A 20,814-nucleotide genomic window follows, 5' to 3' on the forward strand; every position below is an offset into this window, starting at 1 on the left:
GAGAGAGAGAGAGAGAGAGAGAAAGGGAAGGAGGGAGGAAGGGAGGCAGACCTAGGCTTGTAGTTAGTGGTAAAGAACTGGCCTCTAATGTGTGAGGCCCTTTATTGAATATCTAGTAGCCTCCACTCCCTCCACAAGAAAAGGAGACTAGGGTAATCAGGCATGGTGGCACACATCTGTAACACCATACTCTGGAGGCTGAGATAGGAGGATTGCAAGTTTGTATTCAGCCTGGACTATATAGTAAGCTCCAGACCAGCTTGGGCTACATCTGGCTTCAAAAAAATAATAATAAGGTGAAAAATGGGCACGGTGACACGTGCCTTGAGGCCAGCCTGGTCTGCAGAGCAAGTCCTAGGACAGCCAGGTCTACATAGATAAGCCCTGTTTAAAAAGATAATAATAATAGTAAAGTTGCACGATAGTTTATCTTTGTAAACATAGTGAGAACATGGTTCAGTATCAATGGGAGAGACAGAGTGTATCCAGTCTGCTGCTGCTGGTGTCAAGGATCAGAAGAGCAATTCAGCTTAGACAAGAGCTAGGTTCCCCGAAAGGAGAGAAGGCTTGATGTTTGCAGACAATCTTCTTTGAAGAATTTGCTTGGTTGTAAAACTGGGTCCTCTTCAAAGGGCCCTTTTTCTATCCTTTTCTCCCGGGCAGTCCGTAGATCCTTGAAATACGGTGAGCGGTTTTTCTGTACGGGGATTCCTACGACAGGACTCTGGAGCCAGGGATTTGGTACCTTGGGCATCACACTCTGCAGAGAAATATTAACACAAGGCCTCACATGAGAAGGCGGGCAATGCAGAAGGCTCTTTGACCAGGTTATTAGAGTGGCTACAAGCTATTAAACTCAGTAAGAAGATAAAAACCTGTGTCCCACGACTCTGGCCAGGCTAATGTGGAGAAGAGGCCCAAATTGCTCACTTAACAAAGTTTGACCATTGCATGGTGATTTATTACGGAGCTTTATTATTTATTGTTCTTTGATTCCCCAAGACCCACATGGTAGAAAGAGAGAATGAATACCTGCAAGTTGCTCTCTGACGTTTACATACCTGCTGCTCATCTTAGCTGCTCTTATTTCAACGTGACGTAACCTAGTCCTCTGAGAGGAGGGAACCTCAATGGAGAAAACCCCTCTATAAAATGGGGCTGTCAGCTGGGCAGGGCTGCTGCACGCCTTTAGTTCCAGCACTCAGGTGGCAGAGGCAGGTGGATGTCTGACTTGGGGGCTAGTGTGATCTACAGTCAAAGTTCCAGGACAGCCAGGGCTACCCAGAGAAACCCGGTCTCAAAAAAAAAAAAATTGTGCTGTCTCTTAATGGACAATTTTGAAACCATAAACAACGAGCATTCATGTAACATTTATGTGTGCAATGATTTTTTTTTTTGAGACAGGATCTCACTCTTTTGCCCAGGTGGTTCTGTGGACTCATGTGATCCTCCAACTTCAGCCTCCCAAGTAGTTGGAACTACAGGTGCACATCATAGAAATGAATTTTTACATTTTTATCCTTTAATTTGTTTGTTTAAGATATATTTCATTATTTGTGTGTGAAAGACTATGGGCATGTATTTGGACATGTGTGCAGGTGTCTGTGCAGGCTAGAAGAGGGCATCAGATATCCTGGAGCTGAAGTTACAGGCTGTGGTGAGCCACCTACATGGGTGCAGAGAACCACACTCTGGTCCCCTGAAAGAGCAGTACTCACTATAACCACTAAGCCATCTCTCTAGCCTTGGGTGAATGCTTTAAAAGGCGAAGTCACTATAAGTAGAAGTAATTGAAGAAACATAACAGTAACTATTGATAACAGCATTTTGTCCTCCAAAGTTTATACTTGGATTTACCAATAATAATCACTGTTGGATTATCATGGTATCATGGTTCTACCATTCATCCATCCATACTATATATATAGATGTCTGTAGGAACACATAAATATAAACATATATACTGGCACATGTAATCCCTAGACAAATCTTGATGTAATTCTTATTTTGCCTGATTCCCCTCTCCCTAATTTCTTTCATAGAAATCCTGCAGAGCTGATTGTGGTGGCTCTCGCCTGTAATTTCAGCACTGAGGAAGCTGAGGCAAAAGGATCTCCATGACTTTGAGGCCAGCCTGGCTACACAGTGAATTAATTCCAAGCCAATCTGAGCTACAGAAAAAGAACTGAAGCAACTGCCCCCCACCCCAATATATTCAAGGCCATTATTTCAAATCACTCAATGGCACACACGTATAGAAATAGTTATTCATAGTTGCTTCTGTAGTGAGAACTAAAGGGCCACAGGAGAAGTGATGGAATTAGAGATAAGTCAGATTCCGAAGGGCAACTCCCAGCTTCAGGGGAAATGAGAAGACAGAGATAGCAGCAAGACTCTTTATTTAAGGAAATCACAACGTGTTCAAAAAAAGAAAAGGATGAGGTCACAGGAAAAACTGGGAGGAAAGATATTTGTACAGCATGTGGAAATGATTAACAGAGTCTTCTAGTAGCTAAACACTGGCTCCTCAGCTTTGCAGGCAGAGAAGCCCAGCACATCCCCAAGTTCACTACAGGCTGTGTCCTTTGTCACCTGGAAACCATCCCCCCTTTTTTAAAAAAGATAATTTAATTCAAATTATCAAATATGTCAAATATGACCTGCCCTTTGTCTGCATCTACCCAGGCAATCTTATACCAGGATGCTCTCAGTACACACAGCCTTTTATGTCAAGGAAGGATGCTCTCAGGGCTGGAGAATGGCTCAGTGGGTAGAGAGCTCACTGTGCAGGTATGGTGACCTACATGTACAAAGCCAGGCCTGTAGTCCCAGCCCTGGGGAGGCAAAGACAGGAAGGTCCCTAGGCTTTCTAGTGAGCCAGTCTACCCAAGCCCTGAGCTTCAGGTTCAGTGAGAGATCTTGTCTCCAAGGAGAACTCCAGCCATTGACCTCTGGCACCCACATGCATCTGTGAGTGCACACACACACACACACACACACACACACACACACTTACTTTAAAAAGGAAGAAGGGGCCTGGAGCGGCAGCTCAGACATTAAAAACACTAATTTCTCGTTCAGAGGACCAACGTTTGATTCCCAGCACCCTAGCTATAACTTGGCAGCTCAAAACTAGCTATAACTCCAGTTCCAAGAGGGATCTGATACCCTCTTCTAGATGTATATGCTCCATAGGCATGCATACAAACAAAACACCCATACACATACAATGAGTCTCAAAAAAACTTTTAAATTAAATTAAAAAAACAAAAACAAAAACCAAGAGACTATTAAAAAGGGAAGGCTCTTCCTCCAAGACCTCTTCTGTTAGGCTCCTGAGGCTTCCTTGTAGGGCACTGGCTGCTCCTCGGGGCTGGGCAGACCCTTTATAATCTCTCATGATAGCTTTATCCGATATGGTCCTCTATTAGATCTGTTACTGTAATTTTCTCCTTGCTGTGACAAAAAAAATTACCTGAAAAGATATTTTCAACTTCAGGGAGGACTTATGCGCACTTGCAATTCCCTCATGGTAGGGTAGAAATGGCTGCAGGAGCAGGAAGCAGCCAGTCACACTTCACCCTCACTCAGAGCAGAGAATAAAGATGCTGTGCGGAGCGCTTGCTTTCCCCTCCTACCCAATCCATGACGCCAGGCCACCGGGTGGATGGTACTGCTCACTTTTAAAGTGGATCTTCCTACTTTAACCTAATGTAAACAATCTCTCACAGAGGTGCCCAGAGGCTTGCCTCTTTAGTGATTCTGGATCCTGTCTGTAGGCATAACGTTATTGTGTACTGTGTAAAGATTATTCACATTATTCAAATGTGGACTTCTATACCTCCATTTCTGTTTGTGAAGAGGTCAGTTCAGAACCCTTGGAAAATTCCACGAGACCTGGAGCACTTAGACACTCCTCCTCCCCTGGAAGAAACAGGTCAGAGAGCACTTACGCCAGAAGGGAGAGGCTGATTAAGCCCCCACTACCTCATTTCCTAAAGACCAATCAGTTTAAAGGATGCTCTGTTCTGCCAATCATATTGTGCCTAGTTGCTGATGCTATATTCTGCCCCTGGAAACTGTCTAAAAACTCCCCCAACGGGCTGCCAAGGGTCACCTCCTCTCCTTCGGATCTGGGATGACCCCAGCACACTGGAACAAAAAATTCTTCTTGCATTTGCATGAATTCCCAGCTCCACGGGTCCCAAGTGTGACCCTCCTACAGCTGAGGGCTGATTCTATCAGACCCCGCCTTCCACAGATAGCCACGCCTCTCTGCCTACCTCCTGCTAATAGCCACGCCTCTCTCCAAGTTCCAGTTATGCTGGAAGTCCCGCCTCCAGAGACTGAAGATAAAGCTGCTGATTTGGCCAAGTTGCTGACGAACTTGAGGGAGGGGTTTTGCTTTACCTATCTACCTGTTTGCTTGTAACAAAGAGATTTCAATGAGTGATGGTGAACTGGAAGCACACCATGTGTTGGTCTAATTTTTTCAAACCCTTCCTGCATTTCCGGTACCCCAAATTATTCGGGCCTTGATCCCCATTCCAGAAAACCCATTCCTATGAGTGGCTGCTGGCAGCTACACTAAGTAATTTAGGCTCATCAGAGTCTTACATTTGCAATCCTTATTCTGAGAATCTCCTGGCTCAGTGTAGTGTAAAAGTGCTCCGCAATTATTCCCTGATTGGTCAGTAATGAGCTGATCAGCCAATGACTGAGCAGGGAAGAGAACCGGACTGGACTTTCTCCCAGAGAGGGGAAGGTGCAAGAGAGGAAGTGGGGATTGTCCAGGAGGAGAGTCTCCAAGAGACATCATGAAAAAGAGAAACAAAGAAAGACAGGCATCCAGAAGCCCAGAGAACCAGATCAGTTCTAAAATGCAAATATCAGGGACATTTTGTCAGGGAGGTGCCAGATTAGCATAGAAGGTTTAAATAGAGTAATTCTGCTCAGTTGTGCCCTTAAAGCTTTTTGAGTAAATATGCTAGTCCAGTCTCAATTATTTGGGAGTTAGCTGGGTGAACAGGAAAACTGCAACACACTATTTAAAATAATACTAACACCTGCCAAGCTGACGATCAGTGTTAACCATCACAGGTTCCAGTCAATTTATTTAAGCTACCAAACTCCCTGAGAAATTATTGCCCTCCTGCCCAATCAAGAACTCTGTTCTGCTAGCCATGGTAGTACATACATATGTAACACACACACACACACACACACACACACACACACACACACACAAGAACGCTTGCAGAAGCAGTGTCTGCAGGGGGCTAGAGATGGTTCAGTGATTAAAGAGTGTTTACAACTCTATCCGAGAACCAGACACACACACACACACACACACACACACACACACACACACACACCTTTTAAAAAGCCAGAAGCTTGAAGAACAGGAGGAGGAGAAACAGCCTATTGGACATGCTTGTAATGTCAGATTGAGAGGCAAGCCCAGGAGTTTGAGGCTAGGAAGGACTATGTAGCAACACACTGACAAGCAAACAAGGCGGAGAAGTCTATAACTTCCTTTCAGAAGAATAATATTGATTACAAGAGTCTCATCCTGTAACCTCAGCCTTCCCCGTTCGATAGCCACCATACTCGGCAAGGCTTTGTAATTGAGGAAAGAGAGGGAAATGAAACGGAGAGAGGCTTAACAATGAAGTTTTCTGCAGTCAAGAGAGCCAGTAAGTGCTGTGCTTCATATAGAATATCAAACTTTGCTTTCATTCATTCTACCAGGAAACGGCCTAGGAACAAAAATGCCTGCTCCAGATTGAGAAAGCAGACAGAGGAAGCCAGGCTTGGTGCTGCACACCTTTAATCCCAGCATTCCTGAGGCAGAGATAGGAGGATCTCTGTGAGTTCAAGGCCAGCCTGGCTCACCCAGCAAGTTCTAGGACTATGTAGCTCCGGCTTCTGTAGAAAAATCCTGTCCCTCCCCCGCCTCCCCCCCCCCAAAAAACCCCAAAAAACAAAAAAAAACAAAAGAACAGAAAAGAAGAATGAAGTCTTTTTCTTCTGAAATGCCTTGTGCCTTTTTTCCTTACATGGAATCTTTATCTGGTAGGAATTGTTTGTTTGTTTGTTTGGTTTTGTTTTTGTTTTCTCTGTGTAGCCCTGGCTGTCCTGGAACTCACTCCGTAGACCAGGCTAGTCTTGAGCTCAGAAATCCTCCTGCCTCTGCCCCCCAAGTGCTGGGATTAAAGGCATGCACCACCACGGCCCGGCTTCTGGTAGGGAATTTTGACTTCCCAGTGTGTACTACCGCGGTTTAAAAAGGTGACAAACCGGGCTAGCCATAGGACCCAGGAGGACCGCAGGCTTGGCCTACCTAGGGAAAACCGGAGGACTCGCCCCCTTCCCAGAAAGCACCACGGCTGCGGAAGCGTGGGTCGGGTCAGCCGCCCCGTCATGGACGAGCTTCCGAATGGCACCGGCGCGGCGCTGCTGAAGCGCGGGCGGGGAAGGCGCCGGCGGCAGCCGCAGCCCCGCGGCGCGTCGGTCTTGGCCCTGCCCTTACGGCCGCGGAAGGTCCGAAGGCACCGGAAAAGTGCGGCGTCCCGCGTGGCCGCTCTGAGGGCTCGCGCGTTCCTGAGCGAGGACTCGGACTCGAAGGTGGCATCGGTCGGGGGCAAGCGGGAGGGGCCCGCGGAGCTGCCGGAGGAGGTTTCGCGGTCGGCGGAGCCGCGGCCGGTGCCGGTGCCGGTGCGCCCGAGGCCAGCTTCGGCCACCCTGCCGCGCCGCGTGGAGGGGCGGGCCGCGCTCTCCCGGAGCCTGGGGACGCCCTCTCGCCTGCCGGGCTCGCACGTGGATGACCCGGAGCGCCCCTGGGATTCGCCGCTGCGGCGGGTGTTGGCGGAGCTGAACGGCATCCCCAGCAGCCGGAGGCGCGCCGCCCGTCTCTTCGAGTGGCTCCTGGCGCCCCTGCCTCCCGACCACTTCTACCGGCGGCTGTGGGAGCGGGAGGCGGTGCTGGTGCGGCGGCAGGACCGCAGCTACTACGAAGGGCTTTTCTCTACCTCCGATCTGGACTCCATGCTGCGCTCCGAGGACGTGCAGTTCGGGCAGCACCTGGACGCCGCGCGCTACATCGACGGGCGCCGGGAGACCTTGAACCCACCGGGCCGCGCGCTTCCCGCCGCCGCGTGGTCCTTGTACGGAGCCGGCTGCTCCTTGCGCCTTCTTTGCCCGCAAGCCTTCTCGCCCACCGTGTGGCAGTTTCTGGCTGTGCTCCAGGAACAGTTTGGAAGCATGGCGGGCTCCAACGTTTACCTCACGCCCCCCAACTCGCAGGGCTTTGCCCCTCACTACGACGACATTGAGGCTTTCGTGTTGCAGCTGGAAGGTCGGAAACTCTGGCGTGTCTACCGACCTCGGGAACCAAATGAGGAGTTGGCCCTGACATCTAGTCCCAACTTCAGCCAGGACGACCTTGGTGAGCCGGTGCTACAAACGGTACTGGAACCTGGAGACCTGCTCTATTTTCCTCGGGGCTTCATTCATCAAGCCGAGTGTCAGGATGGAGTCCACTCTCTGCACCTCACCTTGTCCACCTACCAGCGCAATACGTGGGGGGACTTCCTGGAGGCTGTGCTGCCTCTGGCAGTGCAGGCAGCAATAGAGGAAAATGTGGAGTTCCGCAGGGGGCTGCCTCGAGACTTCATGGATTACATGGGGGCCCAGCATTCAGACTCTAAGGATCCCAGAAGAACAGCTTTCATGGAAAAGGTGCGGGTCTTGGTGGCTCGCCTGGGACACTTTGCTCCTGTCGATGCTGTGGCTGACCAGAGAGCCAAAGACTTCATTCACGATTCCCTGCCCCCTGTGTTGACCGACAGGGAAAAGGCTCTAAGTGTACATGGGCTCCCAATTCGCTGGGAGGCTGGAAAACCTGTAAATGTGGGGGCCCAGCTGACAACAGAAACCCAAGTCCATATGCTTCAGGATGGCATAGCTCGGCTGGTGGGTGAGGGAGGCCGCTTGTTCCTGTATTACACAGTGGAAAACTCTCGAGTTTATCACCTGGAGGAACCTAAGTGCTTAGAAATCTACCCCCAGCAAGCGGATGCCATGGAACTCTTGCTACGCTCCTACCCGGAGTTTGTGAGAGTGGGGGATTTGCCCTGTGACAGTGTGGAAGACCAGCTTTCCTTGGCAACCATGTTATATGACAAGGGGCTGCTGCTCACCAAGACACCCCTAGTTCTGAGTTAGTTTCTTGAGGATGGCTGGAAGGAATGGGGTTGCAATTCTCCACTACCACTGCCACCCTTTTTTTTCTTTTTTTCTTCTCAAAGAGGTCATGTTCTTACCTTGCTAAACATCGGTATGGTTACCTTACCTTTAGGACTTTTTCAGTGTCGAAGACTTCAGGCCTGAGAAGAGCCCCTTCTTCTAGGTGCAAAAGTAAACACAGAAATTGAAGCAGGGGGAGAAAAGCCATTTGCAGAAGTAGTTCTGATCCCTGTCATTTCAGAGCACCAGCTTCATTCCCTGCAGTGCCCAGTGTGCTGGGTAGTGGCCGTGGCTGTGCCATTCTGCTTGAGACATGAGGGGTGGAGTTCTCTTTCATCAGTTTGTGGGGTGAGCTGGGGTCAGTATGCTGTACGTTAAGTTTGTATGAACATTTTATTAAAAAAGTGTCAAAGACCATCTTTTCTAAGCCTAAATTTTTTGGGATTGATTTGAAGAAGTGTGGGACAAGGAAGAAGATAAAATGTGGCTGAGATGACAGACAGCATGGCGTAGGATGTCAAAGGAATGTCTTAAAGACTTTTTTTAAAGACGAGAGCTGGGATAGAGCAAGTGGGTGCTTGGCATGTGCAGCGCCCTGGGTTTACCCCAGCATCACTCTCATTAAAGAAGAGAAGCATATCTGGTTGGGGCCATGGATTAGCTTTGGAGGTACCTTACTCCTTTTAGTTATGGTACTTGAACTCCGAGCTGAACAATCCTAGCAGGAAATCTTTCGCCAGCAGAATCAGCTTTGAAATATCTATGGTATTTGCTCAGTGTTTGGTTTAAATCAGTGACTTACTGGCACTGCTTGTTCCTCAAAGAACAGTATCATGTCACCTAGTTGTGCTTTCACAGGCTTTAGTCACCCAGTTTTTTGCAAGCTGGCCACAGCGGGGAAGGTTGGTTATTTTCCACTCCTCGTTTTCCCCCTGGCAGTTGGATGCAACTTTCCCAAATCTGGCAAGTGCATGTTCTCATGATTGGTGGAAGAGAGCCTGGTGCACCAGCAGCAGCACTTGGAAGCAGAAGGCCTGGGTGTGGGGTGGTGATCTGAGGCCTGGGTGTGGGGTGGTGACCTGAGGCTGCTGTGAGTATGTTCTGGTACAGTCTGACTCCTGCACCCTTACCAGTTAGAGTATGTCTGGGCCTCTTAAGATCCTGTCATAACTGATAGGTTCAGTTTTTAAGGCTGAGTATTTTTAGGAAGTATTTCTTCCCTTAAGTTAGAACATAAAATGATTGTTCTCCTTCCAGCCCCGCTTTCCATGGGTGACCACTATAAAAGATTAAATGTGTACTTTTGGGGGGTGCTTCAGCAAACACACACAGTAGTTACTTGTTTTTATAAAGACTTGTGCTTTTCTGTGTGTCCTTTTAAAGTTAGTTCAGCTAGAGCTACCCTTTAAATTCCAACAATTGCGGGTGAATGAGAGTGTGTGTGGGGGGGTGTGCATGGAAGCCAAGATGGAGACTAAGTAGCCGCCCTGACTTAAACTATACGGGGCTCCCTATGAAGTTCTCAGATGGCTGGGTCCTGGGATCATTTTGTGAGAAGAGTCAAGCAATGGACTCACCCCTGAGAAACTTACTCTTAGAAGGTTTGAAGTTCTGAAGAAAAGTGTAGAATTCCAGCGGTGTTTGGCCTTCTTTGGGTTCTGAGTAAACCCATTTAGCTGTTTTTTTCAGTTCTTTTACAGCCAGTTCTATCTTCACTATTTTCTCAGTCAGTAAGTCCTTTTGGTTTAGTGTTTGGATCTAAGGGAAAAATTTTTAAAAAGTAATTAACCAACTGTATTAGGGAGGAAAAAACTTAAAGTAATCTGATCATGCCAAGCATGTATTACTTGCTTGTTAATCTCAACTTTAAGGCATGATCTCAACTTGGAGGTAATTTTATGTTTTATAGTAAAACTGTCTCAGAAAAACTAAAACATAAAAAATATAAAGTAATTGATTACATTGTGCTTAATAGCAAGCCTCTTGAAGCCCTGGAAACACAGTTTGTATTTTTCTTTTTACCTTTTTCTTGATCTCCATAATCATTTCTTGATTTCCTTCTTTTTCTAAGTTGAGTGCTGTCATTGTCTGGTGAATTTCCCTGAAAGATAATGAAACATTGTGACCCAATCCTCAAAAGAAAGCATAGTGGTAAACAATGTAGGATTTGGAATTAGGCAAGAATCCCAAACTCCGCACATCAACAGTTAATTTTAACTGAGTCTTCTCTGTAAAAATGATGTGATAATCTACAGAGCTGTTGTGCAGTTTTAGAAATGATATGTGAAGGCATTGACAGTTGTTTATTAAACACCTTTATGAAAGTTACCACATGCCATTAGTTGTCACCACAGTATTAATGTGGACTTATCTGCATTGGAGGATTGAGACAAAAAAGGACTGAGGGGAGACCCAGCATTAAGAGTGTGGGTACATGGCCGGGCGATGGTGGCGCACGCCTTTAATCCCAGCACTTGGGAGGCAGAGGCAGGTGGATTTCTGAGTTCGAGGCCAGCCTGGTCTACAGAGTGAGTTCCAGGACAGCCACGGTTATACAGAGAAACCCTGTCTCGAAAAACCAAAAAAAAAAAAAAGTATGGGTACAGGCCTCCTCCAGGTTCACACAGCTATTTCGTTGAAACTCTAGTACCTATTGTCTCAATAAGTACTAGATACATGTTGAATATATGAATAACTTAAAACTCCCAGAAGAGGAGGAATACACACGAATTATGGGAGCCATGACAATCTAATTGTGGCAAGGTTTTCTGTAGCAGAGCATAGAATGATCTAGGGTTGGGGAGTCGGCAGGGCAAAAGTGAGAGGTCTGGTGCTTACTTAAGAACAGCCTCGTGCTTTTCCAGGAGCAGCACATCCAGGAAAGTGTCCCTGACCTGGGCCCCTTGAAGCTTGAGGGCTAGGATGCACCGGCAGGCCTCCAGCCGTACACCTGGTGAGTCTTCATAGTGGATGGACCAGAGCAGATTTTCAGTCAGCTGGGGACTCACTTGTCCAATCTGTCCCAAAGCTGTGTGGGCAGGAGGTCAAGCACAGCTCACTGTTATCAAGACTGGGCTGGCTACACCCTAGCAGTCAGAGGGAACTGGGGTTCTGCAGACAGTGGCTTGGGGGTGGCAGTTGATCATCATTAGATAGGAGTAAAAAGTATTTTTGAGTAGTGATTTTTAGGAAGGAGATTTAGAGAGCTAGCAAAGCTTTGCCTAGCATGTGAGAGATTTGATGCCTAGCTTTAGGGCAGGGTCTTGCTGTTAGCCCTAGCTGGCCTCACATTTGCATCCTCCTACCTCTGCCTCCTGAAAGTGGGATTCTAGGTGTGTACCGTGCCTGGTTCTGCATGGGGATATTCCAAAGGACTCCTAAGAGGGTAGTGTTTCATTGTGCCCTTGCCTACTGGGATGTAACATAGACTAGTTTGCCTATTCAGGAACTAGGGGGCAGATATACCCAGAACAGTGTAGTTAAGGTAGGGGAGGAGGACATGACTGTTTCTCAGGTTTAACTAGGTCTGCTAGGGGTCTACCAAAGACCATTTCAGAAAATCAAAGAGCAAGGTTTAAGTTCTGCAGATGTCTTGAACCTGGTTTGACTCTTACCAAATGCTGTAGTTGAAGTCTCCAAGGAAAGCAAGATGTATCCAACAGTGGATTCCTACTAGGAATGTATTAGTTCTATTGGTGGGGACTGTGTTATCTGTTCTTTGCTTGACAAGTTTAAGTAGACCTAGACTTAGGATCCTTAACTCAAATTTTAAAAGAAACTCTTTTCTTTCTTAGCCCAGAGACTTGTGAGAAGCTAAGATAATCCCTTCCACTGTACTCTAGCTGGTCTGTTAGAGTTTCTGAGGTGGTCTGTGTTAGCATGGAGAAAGTACTTCAAGTCTAGGGCTTGGAGCTACTATTTCTGAAATACCTCGAATGGCAAAGGCCTTGATTTTCCAGTAAGGATCTGTGTGCATCAGATTCAGGAGGCGTTCAAACACCTGCAGTAGACAAAGGGCAAGGTGAGTGGGAGAACCAGAGTAAGAGTAGGCCAGAAACAGGGACTCACTCATTTCTATGGATGCTTTAACCATCACCTATCAATTCTAGTAACACATGAGCTACAGCCTCAAGGATCGGCCTGTATAGTAACTAGCTGGATTACCTACTTATTGTGTGTTTTTTTTCTCAGCTCTATAGCCATACATACACTAACTATATGCTCTACCACTAAACTATACCACTAGTCCCAGACTCCCCCTCCATACCTCCTTCCCATTCTTGTTTTTGAGACCATCACTATGTAGCTTATAGTTTAGGTTCACCTCAGATGTTTTCTAATGTGTATGGGTGTTTTTCCTGTATGTCCGTCTATGCTCCCAGAGGCCAGAAAGTGGCATAGGATCCCTTGGAACTAGTTAGATATGGTTGTGAGCTGCCATGTAGGTACTAGGAAACAAACCTAGTCCTCTGGAAAATCAACCAGTGCTCTTAATTACTGAGCCATTTCTTCAGCCTCTCACCTCAAATTCTTGAACCTCCTGCCTCTTGCCTTATCTCCAAGTGCAAGTATTACCCACGCTTTGCTTAGACTTCTCCTTTTTAAATGATTTATTATTTTATGTATGTGTGTACATTGCAGCTGTCCTCAAACACACCAGAAGAGGGCATCAGATCCCATTACAGATGGTTGTGAGCCACCATGTGGTTGCTGGGAATTGACCTCGGAACCTCTGGAAGAGCAGTCAGTGTTCTTAACCACTGAGCCATCTCTCCAGCTCCCACTTAGACTTTTGAATACCTGTGTTCAGTTTCTCCCCGATAGTGAGTATAAATTCCATCCATTGGGATTAACCCTAAAACCCCTCAGCAGCCAGTTAGTAGAGGCTGGTTAACTGAGAAGAGAACAAAGTTGAGAACATAACATGCTATGGCTTGAAGTTCAAGCTCCTTACGAGCTCAATGCTCCTTGCTGATGATGTGGCTGATTGCTCCTCACACTTCTCACAGAGCCGTGAGTGTACCAGGCAGGCACAGCAGAGACAGGGAAGCTCTTGAGGTCTATCAGGGAAGGTGACAGCACGCTTCCTTGACTTACCATCTGGTCACGGATCTGCAAGGCACCGGCGGCCAAACAAGCTGCCTGGCGAATTCCTGTGAACTCATCAGAGAAGCAGGTCAGGAAGCTTGGGAGAAGCTTGGCCGTCATGAGTTTGAGCACACGGATCAGGGAGAGGGCCTTAATCCGCTCCTGGGAATTTCCTTGACACAGCTTAATTCTGTAAAACACAGGTGACTTCTGCTTCCCTTCAGCTTTTCTGTGCCTTGTTCCCTTCCACCGTGCCCTCAGGATAGAATTCTAGCTTTGTGGGCCCGGGTCCGTAGCCATACCCTTTCCTAGTTTATAGCCATCAGTGGTTCACTGGGCTCAGACCTCAGATGTCTTGATTTTCTTGAACCCTATTACCTAACATATGGTAGACATTCAGGTATATTGAACAACCAAATAAAAAAAAGAGTGCCACCTTGCACCACCTCTAACAGTCACCTTCGCTGTCCAGCCTCTCTTAAAAGAAAAAAAGTGCTCATTTTGGCAGTTATCTCCCAGCCTGGAGTGACTGCATTTCCATGGAACTAGCCCACACTGATAATTCATTTTTCTACAGCAGCTACCGTTTATGTGCTGTTTTAGGTTAGTACTTTTTGCAGTGGGACCTGAACGGAGCTGATCATATAGGGAGCTCAACAGATGCAGGCTGGATCCTAGATCACCCAGGCACTTCTGTGAGAGGAAGAGTTTCTAAGCTTACAGTGACTGAGTCCTACCTGATCATGTCATGTATCTCTTTGCCAAGGTTCATTTGCCCCAGGGCCTTGGCAGCCGCCTGCCTTACTTCCTTGTTCCAGTCATTCCACATCAGCTGGATTATTTTCTGTTTCATATCCTAGAAATAGGCATGATAGTTGGCTATCAGTTTTGTATTTGATACCAGGTTATTTTCCCTGTCCTTTAGTCACAATCCAGTTGGGCATACAGTATCTCTGTTTACAGACGATATGGGACAGGCTTTGATTAACTTGCCCAAGCATAGTCTGGTAAGTGCTTATAACTGGTCTCAAATCCAGGTCTGTTTCCCAAACTTGTCTCTTAAACTCTTGTATCATGTTAGAGCCAAAAGAATGAGTGTAAGAGACTTGAAATTTGAAAGTGTTATATAATAGAGTAACTTCTTCACTCCAGATTGCCTGAGACTTTCCTGGTTTTGGTAAAAAGTCCATGTCCTGCACAAACCAGGGCAGTTAGTCACTTCTCTCCTATAGGGAAAGGGAAACATTACTACAATTGTGGTTGATGATGGCGTAACTATGTGTAAACTAGTTTCCCAGCCCCAAACATCTTGCTCTACCTCCATCTGGTACCAAATATTTTCCTTTAGGACTTAGCTCAAAAGGCATCTCTTCAGTCAAGTCTCCTTTGCCCTGTGTAAGTAAGCATAGGAAACCCCTACAGTGCCCTACCAGTGTAGAGGGGATGTGGTCAGAAATTGCTTGCTTACTGAGTGAATGAACTCCTGCAGTTTATCATGACGTCCTCACCACCTATACCTTGTCCACAGCTAGGGCCTCAGCAGAGAACGAGAGCACTCAAGAAAGATTAGCTTGTTCTCAGACCTCTTCAGGTTATGCTGAATGGCCAGATTGGGCGCTTTCTTTAATACAAAGTGAGGGTTAAAGAATGGAGGGCGCCCACATCTGCATGGAATAGCCTGTTCCTGTATGCACTGATTGATGGTACCCAGTGTCATAAAGAGATGAACACACTCAAATAAGGGCTCATTTTTTTCTTTCCTAGTTATTGTAAACAAAATGGCCAGGAGATGCTCATATATCAGGACCGCTTGTCTGCACACAGAGCTTGGGGGTGTCCTGGAGACAGTGCTATAGCTGAGTAATTTTATCCAGGTGATACTTTATGGTCATCTTGTTTGTCAAATATCACTACTGTGACATTCCCTGCTGGGTCAAATCAGCATTTCTAATTCAAAAGGGTGATTATGAATTACACCCAACCACCCCTTTAAAAAAGCAACAGAGAGAAGAAAAGATGAAATTCAAACAATTGAACATCAGGAGGTAGCAGGACATGACCTCCATGACAAAATCAAAGCCTCTGCAGGCGAGAGTGGTGTGAACGCCAGACAGAAATATGAACGGGAAAATGTTTTCCCTGTGCCACGATGGGATGAATGAAGGTGACCCAGATCCAGGATGTAAAACTTGTCTCAGGAGATGTATTTAGAAGTCTACTACAACCATTAGGAACCAGTTCAGAGCTATGTGCTCTTTTTAGTATTTTTTGAGTTTTATGTGTATGAATGTTTTGCCTCTGTGTGTGTCTGTGTACCACACGCATGGGAGCATTGCAACACACATTGTGTACCTAGTACAAGAGAGGGTATGCTGCCTGGAACAGTAGTGTTTTGGTATTTGGAATTGAACCAAAATACTTTGAAGAACACTCTTCACTCGATAACCCTTTCCCCCATGCTGTGTCCTTGTGTTCTGTGGTAGTCTCCCTACCACAGTCTTAGTTTCAGTAAGATGGAGAGATGTCCCTGGGAGAACAGAACACTATTATTCCTCTAACACGGCATGCCCCATGAGCCCTCAGGAAGGAAGCCCCAGTATCAGACACACAATTATCCATGGAGTCTACAGTGAAACCACACATAGTTCAGCAAGCCTTCTGTGGTGGCATTTACACAGCATAGTCTTTCTTCTCCGTCTCCTTCATGAGCACCTTATAATTTAAAGATGAGAAACAATTCCACTCAAAAGGTCAAGAAACAGTGCCAGAAGAGCTGAACATTTGTTTGTGTCTGTGCTTGTGTGTATGTGGGTGTAGATTGTGAATGTGTGTGTGTGTGTATGTGTGTATGTGTACATGTGCATTTGAGGAATCCAAATGCTCCATCCTCTGATCCCTCTTAAGTAACCCTAGAATGATGCAAGAGAAAGTAAGTCCTTCCTTTTCTGTTGAAGGGTAGGCGTAGTCCATTTATAATCTAGCCCTTGCACAGTCCCCAGACAGCAGAATCCTGGGCTTTCACTGCTGTATGAGTCCTCTCCAAAATGTGAATGTATCATAATCCCGAACTCAGAACAAAATATTAGGCTCTAGGCTAAACCCAAAAGTAAGGTGATCTAGAGGCTCTGTAAACTCTATTGAAGGCAGTCAGTGTCCAGGGATTACATCAACAACCCAAAGACAGAAGAGATTTTCTTAGCTTTGCCCAGCTCAAGGCAGAATGGGGTACACCCTTGAAGGAGTAAAAGAGATATTTCTTTGCAAATAATTCCTTTCATCCCAGATATCAGGACTCAGATGAAAGCAGATCCATAGGAATGTCCTCATAAAGCCATCTTTGATTACCCAGGTTTTATCTCATTCTATTGAATGGAGAAATTAAATATTCCTATAGACTCATTTAAGTGTTGTGCATATAAGTATGTGAGGTGCACAGCATGTGTGCACATGAGGAAGGGATACATGTATACATGCATACATGCAGAGAGGCTAAAGGAAAGTATACATGCATACATGCAGAGAGGCTAAAAGGCGGCTTTCTCCCTCCTGCTCTGCCACCCTCTGCCTTTTTCCACTGCAGGGTCTCTTGCTAAAACTGAAGCTCATGTTTTTTGCCATATGTGATACTACACCTCAGTTGGATGTGGGTGCTGTGATACAAATCCTCGTCTTTAAGGAACAGTGAATGCTTTTCATTATTAAGACCTTTCTAGCTCTTCAATGATGCTTTGTAAGAAAACTGTTTTCTCTGTAGTCTTACCATGAGAATTGTGAGGGAAGAAAATGCCTTTCATTTTCTAATTCCTCTCCCATATATATAATTTCAGCTGAACATGTATGTGTATATATCCATATAGAACACATATATCCATCCATATTATACGTATACATGTGTATGTGTATAGCACAAAAGAGGAAGGGACCGGTTCCACTCCCAACAGCTAGTGATTAGAATGGAATAGTGAAAGAGTGTCAGGTTCCACTTGCTCAAAATTCCTTCAACTGTAGCCAAGTTCCACACCTTCACGTTGTTCAGCCACTTACGTTCAATACACACTGGCTCTTGAGAGTTTCAAGAGAGCATCATATATTCACTCTGCTCTCAAGGCATGAGAGTCCAGATAAGAAAGCTGTGAACTGTGGCTGCACAATGTTCTCTCCATAAGATGGCTTCTGGAAAGAGGTGCATAAACTATGATAGGTGAATGCACGTGAAAGCCAGGACAGGAAGGGATGCCTAGCACGTCCACATTTCTCTGTGGGAAAAGCAAAGGCGTTGGAGGAATATTGGCTCTTTTCGCATGGTCAAAGATGGCAAACAACACTGGTGTCCACCCTCACTGTACTTGTGTTTGCTTAAGCTAACTGTGAACATTACCTCATGTTTTGCTTGCTTTAATAATAAAAATACAAAGTGCTTTGTTTGTACTACCTGGAGTCCCCTGGAATTCCAGGAAGGCCTTTGGTATCTCCTTCAATCCTAGGATCCACAGGGTGACATCACGTCATATGTATTGTTAGTCTTGTTGCTCAAATTGCAGTGCCATTGTTTTTTGAAGAAAGGTCCATGTTTTTGTATGTATGTGCTAAATGTTCAGAGAACCAACACAGGCACTTGTTTAGTTGAATTGTTGGGTCTTTTCAGTCTGCTTCTCAAAGTAATCAAGGACCAATTTTCGGTGTAGGGTGAGGGGGGAATGCATCATTGATACTTTTATAATGTTTACTGATACTGGGGCAGGGTCAAATTACTATAAAGTTTCTAAGCTCTTTTCCCTTGGTTTGTGTGTCTATTAGATAATGTCTGTGTCACAGCTTGTGGATTACCAGCCCCAACAAGAAACACTACTTAAAGTCAGAGAGGTACATAATACTGAACGATAATCCCAGTTATGAATAAGAGGAAGCAGTGAGATGCCAGATAGAAGCAAAAAGTAGGAAGACTCCAGGCCAGCCCTGCCAAGGTTTGTGGAAGCAAAGACAGGAGACTTACTATGCAGACTTCCCCACTGATCTGAGAGAAAGCGCGGCACGCCACGATGCGGTCCTTCCATTGCCTGCTGTTCAGTTCCACAGCAAGCATCGTGTGGATCAGGGTCTGAGGAGACGGAAGAGTTGCATGAGTAGTCTCACTCACTCTTAAAGATAGTAGGATCTTGAAGAAATTATATCCTGATGTGGCATCCAGCAGAGTAGATGCCCAAGCTCATGAGATACCATCCCTTTTAAGAGACAGAGTCAGCTAATAAGAGAACTGAAATCTTCGTGCTTTCAGTCCCCGGGATGGTCTGTTTCTGCCTTGGTCTGTGTTTCTACCCAGAGTAATAAACGCAGTTTTGCGATCCTCCGTGATAAACCTGAGACAAGCAGATCGGCACGGCAGGACTCAACCTCTTTCCTATTAGAAACTTCTGAGTTAGCCTCTCACACCTCCATGTCCACTTTCACACAGACTCAGTGCACCTGCCCTGTGCTTACCACCCTCCTCAGCCACCTGCATTCTTTCCTTGCTCCCCGAGACCTCATTTCCTTCTCTCTGTGGTTGCCACATACCGTATTTACACGAAGATGGTTCAGGAGTATACAAGCCTGTTCCTCAGTGGCCTGATTATTCTTGTGGAAAAGCTGGTAGAGGATCCTCTTAACCACTGGGTAGGTGGCAATGCCTTCCAGAGCCAAGCACTGAGCTGCAGCCCAGCTGTCCACACTGTTACCTGAAAATGACGGTGTGGGTTCAGAATGATGTTTTCTCCCACAGAGCACCACCTTTGAATGTTGTCTGCCTGATGTCTCACCTCCCATTATCTCTTTGGGTCTGAAAATCCGCTCCCATAGTTCAACCATGTGGACTATTTTAAGGTTTAAAAACAAAAACACAATAAAAAAAATTTTTTTTTGAGACAGGATTTCCTTTGATCCAGGCTAGCCTTAAACCCACTGTGTGACAGAAGATGACCTTGAACCTTTGTGGGGGGCACTGTGGGGGGCAGTACTGGGGACACCAAGCTAGAGCCCCAGTCTGTCCTTGACTTGTTTTGTTTTTAAATTTTATTTTAATTTATTTTTTATTTGTAAGATATGGTTTATCTGTGTAGCCCTGACCATCCTGGAACTCACTCTGTAGACCAGGTTGGCCTTGAACTCACAAGAGATCCACCTACCTCTGCCTCCTAAGTGCTGGGATGAAAGGGCTGTGCAACCTCATGGCTCTGACCTTGACTTCTGATACCCCTGCTTCTACCTTTCAAGTGCAGGCTAAAAGAATAAAAGCTCTTCTTGGGGGCTGGAGAGATGGCTCAGTGGTTAAGAGCACTGACTGCTCTCCCGAAGGTCCTGAGTTCAAATCCCAGCAACTACATGGTGGCTCACAAACATCTGTAATGAGATCTGATACCCTCTTCTGGTGTGTCTGAAGAAAGCTACAGTGTACTCACATAAAATCAGCCAATCAATCAATCAATCAGTCAATCAATCAATAAATCTTTGGAATGAGTAGGGCTGGAGAGAGCTATAATAGATAATTTTTTTTTTAAAGCTCTTCTTAGGTCACACTTCTGATCTAGCTAAGAAATGCAGCTGATACTTTCCATGAAGATTGGGAAGACCATAGGGAGCCAGGAGGAAGTTCCTAAAACAGATGAATTAGGCAGTGGATTGTTTATATATCGAAGGCCCGACTAGTCAACATTTTCTCATGCTAAGTCAAGGAATAGCTCATCCAGAGAGGTCAGTGGCCTCTCACCTGACAGCTCTGTTAACTCCAGCGTGACGATGCCTGGGTTCACCGTGCAGAAACCTGAAGCATGATGTGAAGGGGTGATTTAAAAGCAAAACCTTACAAAATATACTTAGCTTCCGCCTTTAATCCCAGTACTTGGGAGGCAGAGGCAGGTGGATTTCTGAGTTCCAGGCCAGCCTGGTCTACAGAGTGAGTTCCAGGACAGCCAGGGCTGTGCAGTGAAACCCTGTCTCAAAAACAAACAACAAAACCCAAAAAACCCAAAACAAACAAAATGTACTTAGCTATTGTTATGTCATCTTCAGTAAAATAGGAGGCCATTGGATGTTGTATTTGTTTTTCTTGGTACTAGGGATCCAATTAAGGGTCATAATGTGTTGGGCAATCATACTACCATTGGGTTAGACGTCTAGGCCTAAAATCATTGGCTAGTTATGCACTAACTGTATTATTAACAGGGTTGGGGGCTAATTTTTTTTTTTTTTAAGACAGGGTTTCTCTGTGTAGCCCTGGCTGTCCTGGAACTCACTCTGTAGACCAGGCTGGCCTCGAACTCAGAAATCCACCTGCCTCTGCCTCCCAAGTGCTGGGATTAAAGGCGTGCGCCACCACTGCCCAGAGAGGGGGGCTATTTCACTGCATGCGTGAAGCATTGTATCGACCCCACTGCCTTTATCCACTTTCTGCCTCCCACCACTAACCTCTAGTAATCATTCTTCATGTCCAGGTTGATCTTCTAA

The 20,814-nt window shown here is 46.0% G+C and overlaps 2 protein-coding genes across 4 annotated transcripts in view; one reads left to right on the top strand and one right to left on the bottom strand.

Moving 5' to 3' along the window:
- Window positions 1-212: 212 nt before the first annotated feature.
- The window catches only part of Heatr4 (HEAT repeat containing 4), a 37,782-nt gene continuing 17,180 nt past the window's right edge, over window positions 213-20,814 (bottom strand). For 2 of the 3 annotated variants that reach the window (XM_031356648.1, XM_031356646.1), the window contains exons 8-17: window positions 18,889-19,049; window positions 18,329-18,433; window positions 14,073-14,191; window positions 13,345-13,525; window positions 12,178-12,247; window positions 11,086-11,275; window positions 10,270-10,348; window positions 9,840-10,005; window positions 8,354-8,406; window positions 213-760 (exon numbers count right to left, since the gene is read on the bottom strand). In XM_031356648.1, the coding sequence (XP_031212508.1) occupies window positions 542-760; window positions 8,354-8,406; window positions 9,840-10,005; window positions 10,270-10,348; window positions 11,086-11,275; window positions 12,178-12,247; window positions 13,345-13,525; window positions 14,073-14,191; window positions 18,329-18,433; window positions 18,889-19,049 (1,343 nt within the window). In that variant the 3' untranslated portion in view covers window positions 213-541. The remainder of the gene's footprint in view (window positions 761-8,353; window positions 8,407-9,839; window positions 10,006-10,269; window positions 10,349-11,085; window positions 11,276-12,177; window positions 12,248-13,344; window positions 13,526-14,072; window positions 14,192-18,328; window positions 18,434-18,888; window positions 19,050-20,814) is intronic. The other variant, XM_031356647.1, reaches the window with a different exon arrangement.
- Window positions 6,345-8,664, top strand: Riox1 (ribosomal oxygenase 1). The gene has a single exon (XM_031356649.1). The coding sequence runs from the start codon at window positions 6,424-6,426 to the stop codon at window positions 8,224-8,226; it is 1,803 nt and encodes a 600-aa protein (XP_031212509.1). The 5' UTR covers window positions 6,345-6,423; the 3' UTR covers window positions 8,227-8,664.

The sequence above is a fragment of the Mastomys coucha genome, unplaced genomic scaffold (assembly GCF_008632895.1).
Source record: "Mastomys coucha isolate ucsf_1 unplaced genomic scaffold, UCSF_Mcou_1 pScaffold6, whole genome shotgun sequence".
Taxonomy (NCBI): Eukaryota; Metazoa; Chordata; class Mammalia; order Rodentia; family Muridae; genus Mastomys; species Mastomys coucha.

What these genes read in the sequence shown, in the direction of transcription:
- Riox1 (XM_031356649.1), top strand. Translation starts at nt 6,424, where the DNA reads ATGGACGAGCTTCCGAATGGCACCGGCGCGGCGCTGCTGAAGCGCGGG.